We start from the raw sequence: 22,231 nt of genomic DNA, 5'->3' as shown, positions 1-22,231 counted from the left end.
ACACAGTCAGCACACAGACCCCGTGGGCACACAGACCCCGTGGGCACACAGACCCCGTGGGCACACAGACCCCGTGGGCACACAGACCCCGTGGGCACACAGACCCCGTCGGCACACAGGCAGCGCCGGGCAGTGGCGTGGGGGAGGGCGGCTCTTACTGTGGCGCTTCCTGGTGCCTGCCTTACCTTCCTCCTTGGAGGCGCCCAGGCAGCCCATGAGCTCGTGCACAGAGATGGCCTTGTCGTTGTTCACATCGCAATACTCAACAAACTTCTTCACACATTTCTTGGGCTTGGATTTCTTCCGAAGGAATCTCTTGAAAGGCTTGATTTCTTTCTTCCCGATGTCTCCGCTGGAGTTTTTATCGAGTAGCTTGAAGTACCAGTGCACCACGCGCTCTTCCAGGGTGTGGCTGGGGTCTGGTTCCGAGAGCCTGGAAGGAACACACCTGAATCAGGATGGGGAGGCCCACGCCGGCGCCCAGGGCCCTGCCTGCCGCCTCTCCACGCTGGGGAGGCCCAGCACCCGCGCCCGGGGCCCTGCCTGCCGCCTCTCCACGCTGGGGAGGCCCACACCGGCGCCCAGGGCCCTGCCTGCCGCCTCTCCACGCTGGGGAGGCCCACGCCGGCGCCCGGGGCCCTGCCTGCCGCCTCTCCACGCTGGGGAGGCCCACGCCGGCGCCCGGGGCCCTGCCTGCCGCCTCTCCACGCTGGGGAGGCCCAGCACCCGCGCCCGGGGCCCTGCCTGCCGCCTCTCCACCGTCTGCATCTGCTGGAGATCTGCTTTTCAGGCTCACTGAGGAAAGGCTTTTTAGCAGCGGCGTTTCAAGTGGGTTTGGAGTAGTGAGGGTCAGGATGGAGGCCTTGAGGACCAGTCCTGCATCCCAGACCCCACACAGCCAGCAGCGGGCTCGGCCACCGGCCGCCACCACTGACTGAGCTCCCCGCGTGCGGAGTTTCTACACAGGAACACATTTATTGCTTTCAGAGGAGAACTGTGCTTCCCAGAACATGATATGTAAATTAACATTCGGGTCATTAAAAAAAATTAACTTAGTACCCAATTGTCCTGTTTCCCATTAGCATCACCTCATTTGACCCCACGTCGTCTTTTAGCAAAGATCCGAGGAGAGGAGGTTTCGTGCAAGGCTTTAGTCTTTAGACCAGTGGACAAGCAAGCGCTTGGGGACAGGACTGAGACCAGTGTGGAGTGCAGCAACTCTGAACTCTGCACACGGAAAATTCTTTAGAGTGTTCAGACCAATGACTGAACAGTAATTGTCTCCGGGGAACCCTGATGGCTGAGGTGCCACTGCTGTTTCCCCAGAGAACCCCGTCCCCTGGTGTCCCCAGGGAGCCCAGTCCCCTGGTGTCCCCAGAGAGCCCCGTCCCCTGGTGTCCTGGGGAGCCCCGTCCCCTGGTGTCTCGGGGAGCCCCGTCCCCTGGTGTCCCCGGGGAGCCCCATCCCCTGGTCCCTTGGGGAGCCCCGTCCCCTGGCATCCTGGGGGAGCCCCGTCCCCTGGTGTCCTGGGGGAGCCCCGTCCCCTGGTGTCCTGGGGAGCCCCGTCCCCTGGCATCCTGGGGGAGCCCCGTCCCCTGGCGTCCTGGGGGAGCCCCGTCCCCTGGCGTCCCGGGGAGCCCCGTCCCCTGGCGTCCCGGGGAGCCCCGTCCCCTGGCGTCCCGGGGAGCCCCGTCCCCTGGCGTCCCGGGGAGCCCCGTCCCCTGGTGTCCCTGGGAGCCCCGTCCCCTGGTGTCCTGGGGAGCCCCGTTCCTTGGTGTCCTGGGGGAGCCCCGTCCCCTGGTGTCCCGGGGAGCCCCGTCCCCTGGTGTCCTGTGGGAAGCCCCGTCCCCTGGTGTCCCGGGGAGCCCCGTCCCCTGGTGTCCCGGGGAGCCCCGTCCCCTGGTGTCCCGGGGAGCCCCGTTCCCTGGTGTCCCGGGGAGCCCCGTCCCCTGGTGTCCTGGGGGAGCCCCGTCCCCTGGTGTCCCGGGGAGCCCCGTCCCCTGGTGTCCCGGGGAGCCCCGTCCCCTGGCGTCTCGGGGAACCCCATCCCCTGGTGTCCTGGGGGAGCCCCGTCCCCTGGTGTCCCGGGGGAGCCCCGTCCCCTGGTGTCTTGTGGGAAGCCCCATTTCCTGGTTCTGCTGGAGACAGAGGACTGTGAGTGCCCACTGGGTGCCAAACCCACAGGACACCTGGGCTCCATCTCCTGTGCAGGCAGGAAAGCCACGCTCACATGGAAAGCAATGTTATTGTCACGAATGCCTCTGACCCCCGTGCCTGAAGACAGGCCAGGCCGTGCACTTCGATGAATAGAAGCCTCCTGAGAATTTTGGCCTGAACACTTCCACTCGATCTTCCCGTGGTCCTCAGGCTCCGTCCCTCGGTTCCCTCTCAGGGCACATGGAGCAAGGCGGCTCCGGCTGGGGCCCGCGCCTTTCCTCAGTCCCTCCTGCACCCCGCACCGCACATGCCGCCTGCCTCGCACAGCCCACGGCCTCCCAGCTTTCCAGTGCCTGCGGCTGCCGGGCTCCCCGCCGCTCACGGCTCCGCGGCACGCGTCGGCTTACCGGCTGGAGGAGGTGGATGGGTCCGAGACCGCGTGGACCATGTCTGTGGACAGCGCATCCAGGATGCTCGTCAGAAACTCGTGCTTTTTGGCACCAGGACAGCCTGAAAAAATGTGCATGTTTTCCTGTTATTCACAGATTCACAAGGGACACCGAGGAGCGGGGACAGACTCCCCCCGGAATGGGAGGAGGGCGCTGGTGTGTGGACGCTGGCACACTGGGAGCCCTTCCCCAGGCCGTCCGCCCACAGGGCTGTGCAGCCCACTCCAGCAGTGCCGCCTAGGACGCTCAGACACGTGCACTCCGCGGAAGTGGCAGAGAAGACTCTAGAGAAGGACTGCTCTAGAACCATGTTGCCAAGTGAGTGTCCCAGTGAGAGCTGGCCCTGAGCTGTGCCCACAGCCGGGCTTGGTGGGAAGCGGTGCTGGCCCTGAGCTGTGCCCGTGGCTGGGCTTGGTGGGATGCGGTGCTGGCCCTGAGCTGTGCCTGCGGCTGGGCTTGGTGGGAAGCGGTGCTGGCCCTGAGCTGTGCCCGCGGCCGGGCTTGGTGGGATGCAGTGCTGGGCCCTGAGCTGGGCCCGTGGCCGGGCTTGGTGGGAAGTGGTGCTGGGCTGAGCTGTGCCCGTGGCCGGGCTTGGTGGGAAGCGGTGCTGGCCCTGAGCTGTGCCCGTGGCCGGGCTTGGTGGGATGCGGTGCTGGCCCTGAGCTGTGCCTGCGGCCGGGCTTGGTGGGATGCAGTGCTGGGCCCTGAGCTGTGCCCGCGGCTGGGCTTGGTGGGAAGCGGTGGTTCCGAGGCTGACAGATCAGGGGAGGCCACCCCGTGAAATCAGCCTGGCGCCTGCTTCACCGAGACCCCGAGTCACGTGCAGGGCCGTGTGCCCATGCGCTGAGCAGCACCTCCACGGACACCGTCTTAGCCGCCCCTACCACAGCCCAAGGCTGCTGCTCTCTCTCCAGTGAGGACACAGAGGCTCGGATGGGGTCCAGAGCATTAACTGACAAATCCCTAATGCACTGCAAACCGGCGGCAAAACTGCACGCGCACACCTCCCCCACAGCCAGGAGCCATTGCACCAAGCCTTGAGCCCCGACCTCCCTCCCTCCTCCAGGGGCCCTGCATTCTGGTAGCTTCCGCAGTCTTTGCTTGGGGCGTCTTGTCCCTGCTCTCCACGCATGAATGTGAGCTGTGTGTGCAGGCCCTGGGGTGCCTCGTGGGCTCCCCAGCCCGCATCGCCGAGCAGATGGGCGCTGGAAGTGGCATGCAAGACTCGCTTGCCTGATTTCATCCTGCGGCTGCAGCCCTGGCCCCTAGGCCTCCTGTCTCCCCAGCTGTGGGGATCTGACCCCTAAGATTAAGAGACGGGGCAGGAGCTCGTGTGATAGTTTCTGAAGGCTTCCTCATCAACAAACTCCACGGGTGATGATCGGCACCTCTGGATACAGCGCGCTTTCCCACGGGGCTCTTCCAGCAGCTAGCCCGGCAGCACGGAGCAGAGGCCCGCTGTTGACTCTGCATATTCCCCCAGAGAAACACGAGGGTCTGCCTTCCCATCCCCACACTCAGAGGAAGGAGAGGAGGACCGGGGGTGGTGCCGGAGGCGTGGCTGGGCACCGAGGGATCTTCCGGGGTCACCTGGGAATCCCCGTCAGACGCCCCGGCCCCAGGCCTCACCCGGACCCTCTCTTGCAGTGAGCCACGTTCTCCTTGGGCTTGCGTCTGAGCTTCTGGGGAAGGCTCACGTGAGCTGCCGTGGGGACAGACATAAAATCTATGCTGACACTTCTTTATGGAAAACAAAACCTTCACTGGGATGCCGGCCACAGCATCTGCATGTCCAATCAGAACCAGAGATGAGGAGCACAGAGAGGGGGGTCACGTGACACAGCTCCCATTGCTGACTTCTTACAAAATCTCCATTAAAGCGATACCACAATGAGCCAGCACCACCAGCACGGAATGGCGTGGAGCTAACGTCCTGTCTGGCGTGGCAGAAGTCTGACACGCTCCCCACTGACTGTAAACTACTCAGTAGAACACGGAAGCCCAGACAACCTGATCTTCTATCTTGAGCAAAAGCGTTTCCTTCACGAGCAACAGGGATGATTTTCATAACTGGTTTGGTAAAAATAACTGTCTCACAAAATACTGTCAAGGACAGAAACGCGGGTGGTGCCAGGGACAGGGTCTGCTGGAGAGCCGGCCCCTTGCATGCATGGCCAAACGCACGTGAACATCCTGTAGCGCAGGACGTGCCCGGGCATGAGGGGACGTGGGGCCCTGCTGGGCTCCACCGGCAGTGACTACCAGCTCAGCCCACGGGCCACGAGCCGCCCGGCCATCTCCTTAGTCACATCCAGACTAAGATGGGAAGTTACACTGTGCCATATTACACATCCACGCCACAGACCCCAGGGAGGGGAGGGTGGAATCACACTGTCTGACCCACCCTGTACCTCCGTAATGGGCCACACAGAGCACAGAGCAGCTGTGACCCAACCACAAAACAACGGGAGCTGTGTGGGTGTGAGTACCTGAGCAGTGGCTTAGAAAGGAGCAAAGGCCACACAGGAAGTCTCCACCCTCACACCACATACCACGCACCTCATACCACGCACATCACACCACGCACCTCACACCACGCAGCTCACACCACCCACCTCACACCATGCAGCTCACACCACCCACCTCACACCACGCAGCTCACACCACCCACCTCACACCACGCAGCTCACACCACCCACCTCACACCACCCACCTCACACCACCCACCTCACACCACCCACCTCACACCATGCAGCTCACACCATGCAGCTCACACCACCCACCTCATGCCACGCACCTCACACCACCCACCTCACACCACCCACCTCACACCACCCACCTCACACCATGCAGCTCACACCACCCACCTCACACCACCCACCTCACACCACCCACTTCACACCATGCAGCTCACACCACCCACCTCACACCACCCACCTCACACCACCCACCTCACACCATGCAGCTCACACCACCCACCTCACACCACCCACCTCACACCACGCAGCTCACACCACCCACCTCACACCACCTACCTCACACCACCCACCTCACACCATGCAGCTCACACCACCCACCTCACACCACCCACCTCACACCACGCAGCTCACACTACCCACCTCACACCATGCAGCTCACACCACCCACCTCACACCACCCACCTCACACCACCCACCTCACACCACAGCTCACACCACCCACCTCACACCACGCAGCTCACACCACCCACCTCACACCACGCACCTCACACCACCCACCTCACACCACCCACCTCACACCATGCAGCTCACACCACCCACCTCACAATACCCACCTCACACCATGCAGCTCACACCACCCTCCTCACACCACCCACCTCACACCATGCAGCTCACACCACCCACCTCACACCACCCACCTCACACCACCCACCTCACACCACCCACCTCACACCACGCAGCTCACACCACCCACCTCACACCACCCACCTCACACCATGCAGCTCACACCACCCACCTCACACCACCCACCTCACACCACCCTCCTCACACCACCCACCTCACACCATGCAGCTCACACCACCCACCTCACACCACCCACCTCACACCATGCAGCTCACACCACCCACCTCACACCACGCAGCTCACACCACCCACCTCACACCACGCAGCTCACACCGCCCACCTCACACCACCCACCTCACACCACCCACCTCACACCACCCACCTCACACCACGCAGCTCACACCACCCACCTCACACCACCCACCTCACACCATGCAGCTCACACCACCCACCTCACACCAGCCACCATACACCACGCAGCTCACACCACCCACCTCACACCATGCAGGTCACACCACCCACCTCACACCACCCACCTCACACCATGCAGCTCACACCACCCACCTCACACCACGCAGCTCACACCACCCACTTCACACCATGCAGCTCACACCACCCACCTCACACCACCCACCTCACACCATGCAGCTCACACCACCCACCTCACCTCATCCACCTCACACCATCAACCTCACACTACATACATCACACCACCCACCTCACACCATGCACCTCACATCATCCACCTCACACCATCCACCTCACACCATTCATCTCACCTCAACCACCTCACACCTTCCACCTCACTCCATTCAACTCACCTCATCCACATTACACCATTCATCTCAACTCATCCACATCACACCATACAACTACTCACCTCATCCACTTCACATCATCCACCTCACCTCATCCACCTCAAACCACCCACCTCACCTCATCCAGCTCACACCATCCACCTCACCTCATCCAGCTCACACCATCCAACTCACACCATCTACTTCAACTCATCCACATCACCTCATAAACCTCACTTCATCCACCTTACACCATCCATCTCACAACAGATGCCTCACACCATCCTCCTCATCTCATCCATGTTACCTCATCCACCTCACACCATCCACCTCACACCATCCACCTCACACCATCCACCTCATGCATCCACCTCACACCATCCACCTCACACCATCCATCTCGCTCATCCAACTCACACCATCCACCTCACACCATCCACTTCACACCACCCACCTCACACCATCCACTTCACATCACCCACCTCACACCATCCACCTCAACTCATCCACCTCACACCATCCACCTCAACTTATCCACCTTACCTCATCCACCTCACTTCATCCACCTCACACCACCCACCTCAACTTATCCACCTCACACCACCCACCTCACTTCATCCACCTCACACCATCGACTTCCCCTCATCCACCACATACCATCCAACTCTCATCCACCTCACCTCATACAACTCACACCACCCACCTCACACCATCCACCTCACACCACCCACTTCACACCACCCACCTCACACCATCCATCTCATGTATCCACCTCACACCACCCACCTCACCTCTTCCCCTCACTTTATTCACCTCACCTCATCCACCTCACACCATCCACCTGAACTCATCCACCTAACCTTATCTACCTTACACCATCTACTTCACACCATCCATCTCACTTCATCCACCTCACACCATCCACCACACACCATCCACCACACACCATCCACCTCACACTATCCACCACACACCACCCACCTCACACCATCTACCTCACACCACCCACCTCACACCACCCACCTCACCTCATCCACCTCACACTACCCACCACACACCATCCACCTCACACCATCCACCTCACACCATCCACCTCACACCATCTAGCTCACACCATCCACCTCACCTCATGGAACTCACACCATCCAATTCACACCATCCACCTCACACCATGCACCTCATACCATCTCACACCACCCACCTCACACCATCTACCTTTCGCTATGCACCTCACACCCTCTACCTCACACTGCCTCACTTAGCTCTGCAGGCCATGAAGACTCATCTTTCCAAAAGCACTGGCAAAGATGCAGGATGAAAAAAAGCAAAATAGAAGAGAAAACCTGGCATTTCAGTTTCCTTGAGTCTGAACTTCCTCCCACCATGTGACGTTTTGTGCTCTGGGTGTCCAGGACTCTCCCCTGTGCACTCTGTGAGGTGCTCCCCTGTGTTAGTGGAGGTGCTCCCCTCTGTTAGTGGAGGTGCTTCCCCCATTAGTGGAGGTGCTCCCCTCTGTTAGTGGAGGTGCTCCCCCCGTTAGTGGAGGTGCTCCCCCCGTTAGTGGAGGTGCTCCCCCCGTTAGTGGGGGTGCTCCCCTCTGTTAGTGGAGGTGCTCCCCCCGTTAGTGGAGGTGCTCCCCTCTGTTAGTGGAGGTTCTCCCCCCGTTAGTGGGGGCGCTCCCCTCTGTTAGTGGAGGTGCTCCCCCCGTTAGTGGAGGTGCTCCCCCCGTTAGTGGAGGTGCTCCCCTCTGTTAGTGGAGGTGCTCCCCTGTTAGTGGAGGTGCTCCCCCCGTTAGTGGAGGTGCTCCCCTCTGTTAGTGGAGGTGCTCCCCCCGTTAGTGGAGGTGCTCCCCCCGTTAGTGGAGGTGCTCCCCCCGTTAGTGGAGGTGCTCTCCTCTGTTAGTGGAGGTGCTCCCCTGGCAGAAAGCCCTCCTCCACACGGAGCCCCCTGTACCTGGCAGCAAACCCCTCCTCCACACGGAGCCCCTCCCCCTGGCAGCAAACCCCTCTGAGAGCTCCCGCCAAAGCCGGCAGACCGGGCAGGAAGACCTCTGCGGCATGGCCATGCCGAGTGGTCCAAGCGGAGGGCAGAGGCGCTCAGAGGGGAGGGTCTGTCAGCAGTAGCTGCTGGGAGCCCCACCTATGGCAAGTTGCGGAAGCCACCCAACATGCAGGGGGGGTGAGGATGCGCATGTGTGGTGGGGGTGCGGTGCGCGCAGGGCGGTTACATGCTAGACCCCACTGCCCTTGCATTTCATCAGACCACCGCTTGAGTTCCAGCTCTGCCCACAGAGCCCTGAAGCTGCCACCAACTGTTCCCAGCGCGGGAGCAGACACCCGGTCTCATTTGGGAATGCAGGGCTTGCTTATCCTTTGAGGCCACAGAATGTCAGGAGCATTCTCTACGCTCCTAGATTTTTAGCTGGGCGTTCGGCGGAATGGCTGACTGTTCTCTCCAGGGGACCTGGATGCTGTTGCTTGTTTTTCACGAGGCAGCCCTTCATTTTTAACAAATGGGCAGCCCAGCTCCCTGGACAGGTCTGCCTGGATGCCGCCAGCCTGGATGTAAGAGTGCAGCTGTGTCCCAGATTCCACGGACCAGCTCTGTGCCTGGCACTTACTCCATGGGGAGTGAGGCTGAGGCCCCAGGTAGCCCAGGCTGCGAAGTCATGCGTCAGGTGTCATGACCCCAGCATCCTGACAAGCACTCGCTCCACAGACCCTGAGCACGGGCAGGGAGTGGTGCCGGCACTGCGGGGCTCTGAGGACTGGGTTGTGTCTGTGTGCCGCCCAGGGCATGGGGGACTGGGAAGGCCAAGGTCCTCCAGACCTGAGGCGCTCTGATCACAGGCAGATCCTGGTGCTGCCCCTATCCCGGGCTCACACATTGTTGTTGGGGAGACTACTGGACCGGTCTCTGCAGGGACTCAGTCGCACACTGCTGCATCCGTCCTCCAACAACGCCCTCACCACTGTGGCAGGAAAGCCAGAGGTGGCCAGTGGAGGAGGCCTGTGGTGGCCATTCAGGGAACAACAGGGCTGGCCCTCCTCTAGGCCCATGCCATCAATGCTGGGAAACTCCAGAGCCTGTTCTGGGTCTGGGCTGGCCTCTTGGTGGAGGGGGGAAGCGGGGGGCAGACGGGTGGACACACCAGTCTCATTTGCTGCCTAGGGTCGTGTGGCAGGCCCGTCTCCACTGAGCACACAGCCCCTTGGGCCTCCAGTAAGCCCTCCTGAGATCTAAGCTGCTGCTGTCCTGCTCAGGACCGAAGGTGCCATGGGCAGAGGGGAATCTGCTCCCGGGCATTGCTGTCCAGTGCATCAACCCTGCCAAGCGATGGCAGGTCTCACAGTAAACGGACACTCGGCATCCCACCTGCCTGCACCTCCATGTCCAGAGGGATAAAGCCCCAGCAGGAGCCCTGGAGGAGGGAGGATCAGCGTGGCAGCAAGAGGCACAAGTCGCTGCGTGCACACTGGAATCTGAGCCTCCTTCAGTTAGACGCAGATGGGGTGAGTGTGTGTGGCATGTGTGTGGCATCTGTATGTGTATGTGTGGATGGCTGTTTCTGCATGCATGGTGCATTTGCGTGTGTGAGTGTGAGTATGTGTCTACATGTGTACATTGATCTGTGTGTGTGGATGCATGTCTGCATGCATGTGTGTGCGAGAGTGTGTGTGTGTCTGTGCTGTCCTGAACCTTCAAGGGATGGTCTCTGCTTCCTGAGCATCATCCTCATCGCTAAGATGCCAGGACAGACAGCCCCAGCTGCTGTGTAAAACATCTGCACGTCTCGCAGAGCCACGCGGGCTCCTGGGAGCATTCAGAGGAACAAGGTTACAGAGCAGAGAGGGCGGCCGACTGATGATGGAAAGACAGGTCACAGCCCAGGGACCTTGCTGCCCCTCCTGATGTAGGACGGCCCCTCCTGACATAGGACGGCCTCTCCTGACATAGGACGGCCCCTCCTGACATAGGACGGCCTCTCCTGACTTAGGACGGCCTCTCCTGACATAGGACAGGCTCTCCTGACATAGGACGGCCTCTCCTGACATAGGACGGCCCCTCCTGACGTAGGACGGCCCCTCCTGACGTAGGACGGCCCCTCCTGACGTAGGACGGCCCCTCCTGACGTAGGACGGCCCCTCCTGACGTAGGACGGCCTCTCCTGATGTAGGATGGCCTCTCCTGACGTAGGACGGCCTCTCCTGATGTAGGACGGCCTCTTCTGACATAGGACAGCCTATGCATTGGAAGGTAAGTGGCCACCCAGAAGCCATGAAGTGGATGACAGTATGCGTGCGTTCTGGTACTCTAAACAACCTAGTGAAAAGTCAACAAATGACGCTAAGGCAGTCCTGGAGCACAGGCTTCTGAGCCCCTTGATGCCCACTCTCTTCCTCTCTGCCTTGGGAAGATTTCTCCAATGTGGAGATTATTGTTGCATTTGAATAACCCAGCTTATCCTGGCCAAACGGATGAGTGGTTACTATCTAACAACATGAACGCCCAGGCAAGTTGGCTCACAGTAGCATGCAGAAATAGTAAAGGGTGCCCAGAGCTGTGACTTTCCAGCCAGGATGGAAGGTTCCCAGGAGGGCCAAGTCCTTCCTTCCCGAGGGGCCTGGTGACGCGACCCTTCCACTGCCCAGACAGCTGAGAGGGACACAAGGCGGCCAACCCCCCCAGCAATGAGGACATGGAGCTTGGTAAGTATGCTAACAAAACCGGCAAGAACGTGGACAGGATGGATTCATGGGACAAGGACTTAAAACTCCAAGCTCACCTACAGGAAACCCTTCTCCCACAACGCATCTCAGGAGTCCTCTGACCATGCATCTCAGGAAGTTAATTAGCAGCTAATTAAGGGGCAGGTGGTTGAACCTTCTCCAAGAGAGGACTGACCATTTTCCTGAAAGACTGCCCTTGATTTGACAAGTGAGAAGAGAACCAGAAAAAAAAAAAAACCCAATCACGCTGGTAGGGATGAAACATTTTAGCTGCTTGCGGAGCCCGCTGTTGTTATCAACAGGGTCTAAGCACTTTCTCGCCATCAGAGGTCACCTGGCACAGCCTTCCCGCCTGGGTACTCTGGCCTTGGAATGACCAATTAAGTTCTTCCAGAATTAAGCCACCAGGGAGAAAAATGACTCCATTTTATCACTGGCAATCATCTTCTCTAGCTCCATCGCCATTTCCAGAGGCAGGCCCTGTGCCCGCCCAGGCTTGCTCTGCTCTGTGCTTTGGCAAAGCTGCAGCTCACACAGACCCAGGACAGCCCAGCCTCCTGCCAAACACTGCACAGGGCACCACGTCCCCCACGGATGTGAGGGGAATCCACACAGAAAAATCTGGAGGAGAGTGAGTAAGAATTCCACCAAGACGTTTACAGAAATCAGGGGGACTTTCAGTGTACACCAGTAACCCTCCTCTCGGTTTTCCAGTTGCTCTGAGGTCGGTTTCTCACCCACAGTCTTCAGTCATGGGGATGAGGCTGGCATCTCTGCCAGGGTCCCAGAGCCGGGGTAGCAGACTTCCGCAGCCTGCGTGCTGCCACGAACCTGCACCATAGAATCTCACCCACAAAGCCAGCAAAGCACAGCTGGCTACGACCAGGAGGACGTGGTGTGTATGCTGACGCAAGTGCTGGGCGTAAATCCCTGGAGCACCAGAGGTACGCGTTCAAAGTGAGGAAGAACGGCTCACTAGAGGCTGAAGAAGAGGCAGCGGAAGCCAGAGTCCGCACTGCTTCATTTGGAGAGGGGAGGGCAGCATGAGGATGGGCAGCTTGTAGGAAAGCACAGATGCAAATGAGGCCCGTCCTCACAGCCACGCCACTCAGCACCCCCACGCCAGTTCACAGCCATGCCACTCAGCACCGCCACGCCAGTTCACAGCCACGCCACTCACCACAGCCACACCAGTTCACAGCCACGCTGGCTCACCACAGCCATACCAGATCACCTTAGCCACGATGTCTCAGCACAGCCACACCAGCTCACCACAGCCATGCCGGCTCACCACAGCCACACCAGATCACCACAGCCGAGCCAGCTCACCACAGCCACACCAGATCACCTTAGCCATGCCAGATCACCACAGCCACACCAGATCACCACAGCCATGCCGGCTCACCACAGCCACACCAGATCACCACAGCCATGCCGGCTCACCACAGCCACACCAGATCACCACAGCCATGCCGGCTCACCACAGCCACACCAGATCACCTTAGCCATGTCGGATCACCACAGCCACACCAGATCACCACAGCCAAGCCAGCTCACCACAGCCACACCAGATCACCTTAGCCACGCCAGATCACCAAGGTCACACCAGCTCACCATGGCCATGCCAGCTCACCAAGGTCACACCAGCTCACAGAGGCCACACCAGCTCACCACGGCCATACGGGCTCACCGTGGCCACGCCAGCTCACCATGGCCATGCCGGCTTGCTATGTGTGGGTCCCCTGCTCTCCTGACTTAGGGCTGTGTCCTGTGCAAGGGCAGCAGGGGTGATATGACTAATGAAATAGCCGCTCCACTTGACAGGCTGGAATGAGGCTGGGGGGATGGCAACTAAGGCTCAGTCAACTACAACTGCACCTGAGAACAAACCCCTGCTCAGGACAGGCAAGCATGGGGTAAGAACAATGGGTACTGCTTTCCCCTAAAGTTTCTTGACATCGTTTTGACCAACACTGCTCAGAGCTGGCATGGGCGCCTGTGGAGGTGCGGCTGGCGGCCAGTGCATCTCACTGTGCCTGGTCTTTGCCCGTACTCCGGCTCAGCAAAGGAACAAGAATCCCCGGATGAGCTGGTGAGCGCCTGGACTCTGCGATGCACAGTCAGAAGGAGGAGACAGCTGAGCTCAGAGGTGCAGGGCCAGCCTGTGATACAGCAAAACCCCGTCTCCATAACGAGAACCAGACGCACACTGAAGCGTACATGCCTGCCAGCCTCTGCTGCTGCATGCAGTCTCCTCTGAAACCACCGAGCAGAGCTAAGATCCTGCCACTCTCCTGAACTTGAGGCTCAGCACTGAGCCCATCTCCTCTCTGCACGGCTGAGGGTCTGGTGACCCTCCCCACACTAGACACCCTTGTATTTATGAACGACAGGTGCTGTGGGTGCTCAGCATGAAGAAAACCGTGTGATTAGCCAATCAGCCTGCAGAGCAGGCAGAGGCACGATGAGGAGATGAGGCAGGTTCACTCATACCGCACCTCAGAGGGCGTCTGGGCCGAGAGCTCGAGGCCCCTCCTCACCTCTGAGGGGACCCTGGGTGGCATGGGAGAGCCACGTGGGGCAGTGGCGGGGACCGTGTCCCTGAGGAGGCAGATCCTGAAGACAGCAGGAGAGCCTCAGGGTAGGGAGGACGCCACGGAGAAGACATAGCCCTGCTCAGACAGACCACAGTGCCGCTGCAAGAGGCTGCTCAGACACAAAAGGCCTGGACATGAGGGGCCAGGATGCTGGAGAGAGAGAGGTTGGGATGGTGGAGACAGCGACTGAGATGCTGGAGACAGAGGCTGGGATGCTGGAGAGAGATTCTGGGATGCTGGAGAGATGCTAGGATACTGGAGAGAGAGGCTGGGATGCTGGAGAGAGAGATGCTGAGATGCTGAGAGAAGCTGGGATGCTGGAGAGAGAGATGCTGGGATGCTGGGGAGAGAGGCCAGGATGCTGGAGAGAGAAAGGTTGGGATGCTGGAGACAGACCCCTGGATGCTGGAGACAGAGGCTGGGATGCTGAAGAGAGAGAGGCTGGGATGCTGAAGACAGAGAGGCTGGAATGCTGGAGACAGAGGCTGGGATGCTGGAGACAGAGGCTGGGATGCTGGAGAGAGAGATGCTGGGATGCTGGAGAGAGAGGCTGGGATGCTGGGGAGAAAGGCTGGGATGTTGGAGGCAGAGGCTGGGATGCTAGAGAGAGAAAGGCTGGGATGCTGGAGACAGACTCCTGGATGCTGGAGACAGAGGCTGGGATGCTGAAGAGAGAGAGGCTGGGGTGCTGGAGACAGAGGCTGGAATGCTGGAGACAGACCCCTGGATGCTGGAGACAGAGCCCTGGATGCTGGAGACAGAGGCCAGGATGCTGAAGAGAGAGAGGCTGGATGCTGCAGACAGAGGCTGGGATGCTGGAGAGAGAGATGCTGGGATGCTAGAGAGAGAGAGGCTGGGATGCTGGAGATAGAGAGGCTGGGATGCTGGAGACAGAGAGGTCGGGATGCTGGTGAGAAAGGTCAGGATGCTGGAGACAGAGGCTGGGATGCTGGAGAAAGAAGCTGGGATGATGGAGCGAGAGAGGCTGGGATGCTGGAGACAGAGGCTGGGATGCTGGAGAGAGAGGCTGGGATGCTGGAGCGAGAGAGGTGGGATGCTGGAGACAAAGGCTGGGATGCTGGAGAGAGAGGCTGGGATGCTGGAGCGAGAGAGGTGGGATGCTGGAGGGAGCAGAGCTGAAGAATTATCTACAATACTAACTAGAAAGTAATCAAGAGAGACCAGACCTTGGTAAGAAGGCACACTTTCAGAGGAACTGCCGCTCAATGTCTTCTGTCGGGATGTCTCTCTGAAGGTTCTCTACTTTTCTCAAGACACAGTGCAGCCTCCAGAGAGCTCCAGAGCAGCTCTTACTGCAGAGCTCTGGAGCAGAGCCTGGCTTGTGCTCCAGAGGCTCATTGTTGGCTGACCAAGACTGAGTGATCGCTTCCTGTCAACCAGCCTGGCTAGACCACCTGCTGCCTGTCCAATGTAGGCTGAGGATGAACGTTCAGCCCTGCAGCACTTTTAAAAGAACACAACACTGAACGTGACCATTCTGTGGGGTCTACACAGGCACCGCATGGGCCAGGAAGGGCCTGGTGTGCCAAGAGAAGATGGGGGCTGAACCCTCGGCCCTGCGCGGCTGAGCTATGCGCCTGTTGCTGTTTATTTATGGAAATAACATTCTCCTCCTCCCGGGAACGGTCTGTGTCCTGGAGCTAAAACTTCCTTGGGCTTTTCTTTCCTAATAAGGCAAATTATCCCCAATAACACAAGTGACGAGGTGGCCGTAACAGCACTCTCTCAAGATGTTTGTGCGCGTGGGGTAAGCTGGCCCGGCTCCAGGGCCTGCAGCCTGGCCGTCGCTTGGGGATGGTGCGAAGGCCCATCTGCTGTGGCCCCACAGGAGGCCCGTGCTGCCCGCCAGCCCTTCCTCCTCCCGCTGAGGGAGATTAGAGCTGTGTGGGCAAACAGGGAGAGAAAGCCCGGGAGGAGGCGACCCCAGCCCAGGGACCCAGGAAAGCAGAGCGGCCGGAGCCCGCAGCCCCCTGCCCGGGGCCCTGGGACAGCAGAGACTCCGCGGGACCCACGGCCTTCCACTCTGGGGAGAGTTAAGATAACAAGTCTGAGCAAGCAAAGCCCTGGACTGCGGGCATAGACCTGGGCAGGGGAGAGCCGGGCTGGCCCCGGCGTGAGGGTGTGACTTGACCAGATGCCAGAGCAGCCGCCTGGACAAAAGGTCCATAAAAGATGAACCCCACCCAGGAGCCTGGAGCCTCTGGGGCTGCCGGTCACCAGGACCCGTGTCTGGTTCTCTTAGACCAAGCCATCTGGGCACCGCCCCCCTCACCCGGGAAGCAGGTGGACGGCCTCGCCTGACCCCTCCGGGCCACCTGGCGTCTCTAACGCTCCACGAAACTTCACCTCTGCTCTGCTGCTACTTTGGCTCAGAATTCTCCCCTTCAGAGAAAACCCTGTCTGTCATAAAGCTCCTTCTTCCCCTGGCTGTTGATTCTTTTCTTCCAGTTTCTGTCACATGAGACACTTGGTACAGGGACCGCATCCCTCTGGTAGGTGGCTGACAGTGGCAGAGGGCGGGCTGGGTGCGGTGCCCTCCGGGTAGACCCGGCCAGGTGCCTTCCAGACCCATGGGGGGTCCTGACCTCACAGCCCCGTGTGGCTGGGGCTGGGCAGCTCTCGCTGCACGGCCAGCGGAGCGACATGGCTCCGGGCTCACCCTGGCTCCGGAGGGTGGCGCGCGAACAGTCTCGTGCGCTGACAGAGGTGGGGCCAAGGCGGTACTCACCCTGCAGCTGCCGGCCTTTGTACGCGTCCCTGGCCCTGGCTGGGTGTGCCCGGGCTGTGCTGTCACACTTGGGCTGCTCGTACCTGCGGGAGGGGCGAGGAGAGGGGAGGGAAGAGAAAGCCGCTGCCTGAAACCTGGAGACGCATTTTCATCCCCTCCCTGTGCGTCCTGACCCCAGGCCCCCTGCAGGAGCACTGGCTTCCCTCAGCCACCCAGGACTCAGCATGGCCTGGCGCAGCCCCAGCACCGCCTGCACCCCTCAGTTTACCCCACTCTGTCCCCCTGGACCGCGCCGACAAATCCATTCTCCCGAGGAGCCCGGGGTCCCGCCTGGGTGGGGGTGACCCACAGGGAGGGGCCAAGGGTGGGCGGGAGCCAGGCCAGGCCGGACCCTCAGCACTGAGTGGGTATCTGAGCTTCCGCGGGCACCGCTCCAGCCCTGACCGTTCTGATGCTAAAAGCGAGCAGCTGGTTGGAACTTCTGGAAGCATACCACCCTTCTCAGGGCACCTGTGGCACACACACGTCTCAGAGATACATTTGTTTTTGGAGTTCAATCTGGTCTTGGACTTGTGACCCTCCTTCCTGAACCTTCCGTGTGCTGGGATTACAGGTCTGTGCCACCACGAGACAGAGTTTCACACTGAATCTTCTGACTTGGAAAGTACCTTATGACCATGTGGGTTTTGTTCCAAGTGGGCCTGACGTAGCTCGAGAATGCTAGCACTGGTTCTGAACATCTAAAATCTATATTTAAGAATTCTGTCCCTTCTAAGGAGTGGTGTGAGATGTCTGTCATTTGCAGAAGACACGCTCAACGCCTTAGGAACTGAATCCAGTCTCTGGCATGCGTCATCCCTCCTCCTCCTGTCAGTTTAAATGTCCTTCTAAGGGTCAAGGGAACCCCCAGCCTGACTGCCCACCAGACAAGGGCTAGCTGCCATGGGGAAGCGCAGGTCAAGGTGCACGCGGCCCACGTGAAGGAGCAGGGGTCGGAGAGAGGCGCTGCCTGGTCGGAGCAGAGCAGCAGGTGCAGAGAGCCACCGTGCCTTCCCGAGGGGGAAGGGCTGCCTCTGTGCGGCCCTAACGAAGGGCTGGCAGCCGGCCTGGAGCCCGCTAGCCTGCTCCTCCTCTCTCCTCATCACTGGCCGGTGCCAAGTCCAGACCTGCTCTCCCCCCACCCAGGCTCCCCCAGGCCTGAGACGCAGCCCTGTGGGGCCCCGCCTCCCGGCTCGGGGGCCCGCCTCCCGGCTCGGGGGCCCGCCTCCCGGCTCGGGGGCCCGCCTCCCGGCTCGGGGCCCCACCTCCTGCCTCTGGGGCCCTTCCCCCCCCCCCAGGACCACGGCAGGACACCCATCTGACCCCACAGCCAGGAGCATTGCCATTTCTCAGTCTGGTGGCCCCAGTAGCATTTGGCACTGGGAAGAACCAGCTTCTGTCTCTGTCTGGGACTTTGACTAGGGTCTCAGGCAAGATCAACCACAATTCTTCTGCAGGGGACATGAGGGCTGAAGGCTAGCCTGTCAGAGGCAGCACACCCTCGCTGCAGCCTCCTACCGTGGCTGTCCCAGTAACCACGGAGTACACCCAAACCACCAAGCCTCTCCCTGAAGCTGCGTGTTTCAGGGAAGCGGGAAGGAGAGAGTCTGTACAGCAGAGGGTACTGAAGGCCACCCACCACGCACCCGTCCTCCTGGGGGGGACACCACAGGGGACAGGGCTGGGAAGCCATGGGGCTGAGCGGGGGTGGGGGGGCGGAGCGGGGGTGGGGGGGCGAAGCGGGGGTGGGGCAGAGCGGGGGTGGGGCAGAGCAGGGGGCAGGGGGGGGGGTGGCACTGACACCAGCGCTTTCCTCGAGAGCCCAGCAGTGCGGCCTCTTAGCTGGTAATCAAACCGATCTAATATTTAAATTAAACCCGTTCCAGGTAAGGGTTTATCTACGAGCATATGATCCAAAGCCAGCCAATGGTTCATTATATAAATGGGTCGGGGGTCTCGCAGGAAAGGGTTTTAGTGTCTATGAGAGAGACCCGCCTGAGGAGCTCTGGGTGGGGAAGCTCTTACTGGCTGTCAAAGAAAGAAAGTCTCTTCTTCTAAAACATGGTGTTATGCTGCAAACAGAGATTCTAACCAGGGTCACCAGGAGCAGCCCTGGCCAGTGGCAGGTTGAGGAATCTCGAACAGGAAGGGAGGCAAAGGCTCCTCGTAATGGTGACAACCTCCTGAGGTCTGGGAATGGCCCAGCCTCCCAGTGCTGTGCCGCAGAGTGCCCAGAGGCCAGCAGAGGACGGGACAGTCAGCCACAGAGCCGAGGAGCCGCACCGGACCACCCGGGCCTCCCCCAGCCCGAGGAGCCGCACCGGACCACCCGGGCCTCCCCCAGCCCGAGGAGCCGCACCGGACCACCCGGGCCTCCCCCAGCCCTGGAGCATCTGCCAGCCAGCCCCCCTGTGGTGTGTGCAGCCTTGCAGTGCCGAAAGTCAGGGCATCTGAGGAGCCGGTTCTGTCTGATATTCCTTCCCAAAGCTCAGGAAAGGGGCAGCTACTCCCTCCTGTGATCGGGAGCAGGGAAGATGACCACCGTGGCCTCTCCTTTGGAGCATGAAACCCAAACCAATTCTTTGCTGGAGGAAATCAGGATGGGGAGAGGACAGGAGGGTTCGTTTTGTGTCTGCTGGGTTATAACGTAAAACTTCTCTCCGATTCCTCAGGGATAAAATTCTAAATGCTGATCTCAGATTTCATAGCCAGTTGAGGAGTTCTGGCCTTGACAGCTAAAGGATTTTTGTTGGCCAGAGCCGAGAGGGCGTCTGCCAGGGATGTTTCACCTCCGTCCCAAACATGGCAGAGCGGGGGCTACGGCTGGCAGGAGCTGTCGGGGAGCAAGTGCTGAACGTAGCCGGGGTGGAGCGTGTGGGAATGCCGGTGCCAAAGAAAGGCTCTGGTCCACCCACAGGGGCAAAAAGATGTCCGGGCTGAGCCCGGGAACGCCACACTGCAAGCTGTGCAAGGGGCAGTTGAATCCAAGCCTCTCTTTAGCCGGCAGCGCGCCCTGTGCCAGCGTGCTGGTTCAGACAAGGCAGAGGCCACACTGGCCTTCCGGAACCCTGCATGGGGCTGTCGGACATGCACTGGCTCCAGGCTGCACGGTATGGTTTCTAAAGCACAACTGCAGCCGGCACTAGCTGTGCTCAGGGGCATGGAGGGCAGCTGGGCTGGACTTGACCTGGATGGGGCATGTCTGTTGTTTCCTGTCCTGGGGTCTACACAGCCCAATCCTCACTGAGAGCCGTGATCTACACAGACTACAACCCATTGAGAGCTGTGATCTACACAGCCCACTCCTCACTGAGAGCCATGATCTACACAGCCCACTCCCCACCCAGAGCCGTGATCTACACAGCCCACTCCTCACCCAGAGCCATGATCTACACAGCCCACTCCCCACCCAGAGCCGTGATCTACACAGCCCACTCCTCACTGAGAGCCATGATCTACACAGCCCACTCCCCACCCAGAGCCATGATCTACACAGCCCACTCCCCACTGAGAACCATGATCTACACAGCCCACTCCCTACCCAGAGCCATGATCTACACAGCCCACTCCTCACCCAGAGACATGATCTACACAGCCCACTCCTCACCCAGAGCCGTGATCTACACAGCCCACTCCCCACCCAGAGACATGATCTACACAGCCCACTCCTCACCCAGAGACATGATCTACACAGCCCACTACCCACCCAGAGCCGTGATCTACACAGCCCACTCCCCACCCAGAGCCGTGATCTACACAGCCCAATACCCACCCAGAGCCATGATCTACACAGCCCACTCCCCACCCAGAGCCGTTATCTACACAGCCCACTCCCCACCCAGAGCCATGATCTACACAGCCCACTCCTCACCCAGAGCCGTGATCTACACAGCCCACTCCCCACCCAGAGCCGTGATCTGCACAGCCCACTCCCCACTGAGAGCCGTGATCTACACAGCCCACTCCCCATTGAGAGCCGTGATCTACACAGCCCACTCCCCACTGAGAGCCGTGATCTACACAGCCACTCCTCACCCAGAGCCGTGACCTACACAGCCCACTCTTCACCCAGAGCCGTGATCTGCACAGCCCACTCCCCATTGAGAGCTGTGATCTACACAGCCCACTCCCCACTGAGAGCCGTGATCTACACAGCCACTCCTCACCCAGAGCCGTGACCTACACAGCCCACTCTTCACCCAGAGCCGTGATCTACACAGCCCACTCCCCATTGAGAGCTGTGATCTACGCAGCCACTCCTCACCCAGAGCCGTGACCTACACAGCCCACTCCTCACCCAGAGCTGTGATCTACACAGCCCACTCCCCACTGAGAGCCGTGATCTACATAGCCCACTCCTCACCCAGAGCCGTGATCTACACAGCCCACTCCCCACTGAGAACCATGATCTACACAGCCCACTCCCCACCCAGAGCCATGATCTACACAGCCCACTCCTCACCCAGAGCCGTGATCTACACAGCCCACTCCTCACCCAGAGCCGTGATCTACACAGCCCACTCCTCACCCAGAGCCGTGATCTACACAGCCCACTCCCCACTGAGAACCATGATCTACACAGCCCACTCCCCACCCAGAGCCATGATCTACACAGCCCACTCCCCACTGAGAGCCGTGATCTACACAGCCCACTCCCCACCCAGAGCCATGATCTACACAGCCCACTCCTCACCCAGAGCCGTGATCTACACAGCCCACTCCTCACCCAGAGCCGTGATCTACACAGCCCACTCCCCACTGAGAACCATGATCTACACAGCCCACTCCCCACCCAGAGCCATGATCTACACAGCCCACTCCTCACCCAGAGCTGTGATCTACACAGGCCACTCCTCACCCAGAGCCGTGATCTACACAGCCCACTCCCCACTGAGAGCCGTGATCTACACAGCCCACTCCCCACCCAGAGCCATGATCTACACAGCCCACTCCTCACCCAGAGCCGTGATCTACACAGCCCACTCCTCACCCAGAGCCGTGATCTACACAGCCCACTCCCCACTGAGAACCATGATCTACACAGCCCACTCCCCACCCAGAGCCATGATCTACACAGCCCACTCCTCACCCAGAGCTGTGATCTACACAGCCCACTCCCCACCCAGAGCCGTGATCTACACAGCCCACTCCTCACCCAGAGCCGTGATCTACACAGCCCACTCCTCACCCAGAGCCGTGATCTACACAGCCCACTCCCCACCCAGAGCCATGATCTACACAGCCCACTCCTCACCCAGAGCGGTGATCTACACAGCCCACTCCTCACCCAGAGCCGTGATCTGCACAGCCCACTCCCCATTGAGAGCCATGATCTACACAGCCCACTCCCCACCCAGAGCCATGATCTACACAGCCCACTCCTCACCCAG

General features: G+C 60.1%; 1 protein-coding gene across 4 annotated transcripts in view; it reads right to left on the bottom strand.

Annotated features, from left to right (window-relative positions):
* Smoc2 (SPARC related modular calcium binding 2) overlaps window positions 1-22,231 on the bottom strand; it is a 112,259-nt gene that overhangs the window by 6,781 nt on the left and 83,247 nt on the right. For 2 of the 4 annotated variants that reach the window (XM_042672394.1, XM_042672395.1), the window contains exons 9-11: window positions 16,803-16,885; window positions 2,565-2,667; window positions 159-433 (exon numbers count right to left, since the gene is read on the bottom strand). In XM_042672394.1, the coding sequence (XP_042528328.1) occupies window positions 159-433; window positions 2,565-2,667; window positions 16,803-16,885 (461 nt within the window). Of the gene's footprint in view, window positions 1-158; window positions 439-2,564; window positions 2,668-16,802; window positions 16,886-22,231 lie in introns of all 4 variants that reach the window. The other 2 variants (XM_042672391.1, XM_042672393.1) reach the window with 2 other exon arrangements.

Source organism: Dipodomys spectabilis, unplaced genomic scaffold (assembly GCF_019054845.1).
Source record: "Dipodomys spectabilis isolate Male_0828 unplaced genomic scaffold, ASM1905484v1 ptg000702l, whole genome shotgun sequence".
NCBI classification, from domain to species: Eukaryota; Metazoa; Chordata; class Mammalia; order Rodentia; family Heteromyidae; genus Dipodomys; species Dipodomys spectabilis.
The sequence above is the reverse complement of the archived record's forward strand: the minus strand, read 5'-3'. Positions and strand labels throughout refer to the sequence as shown.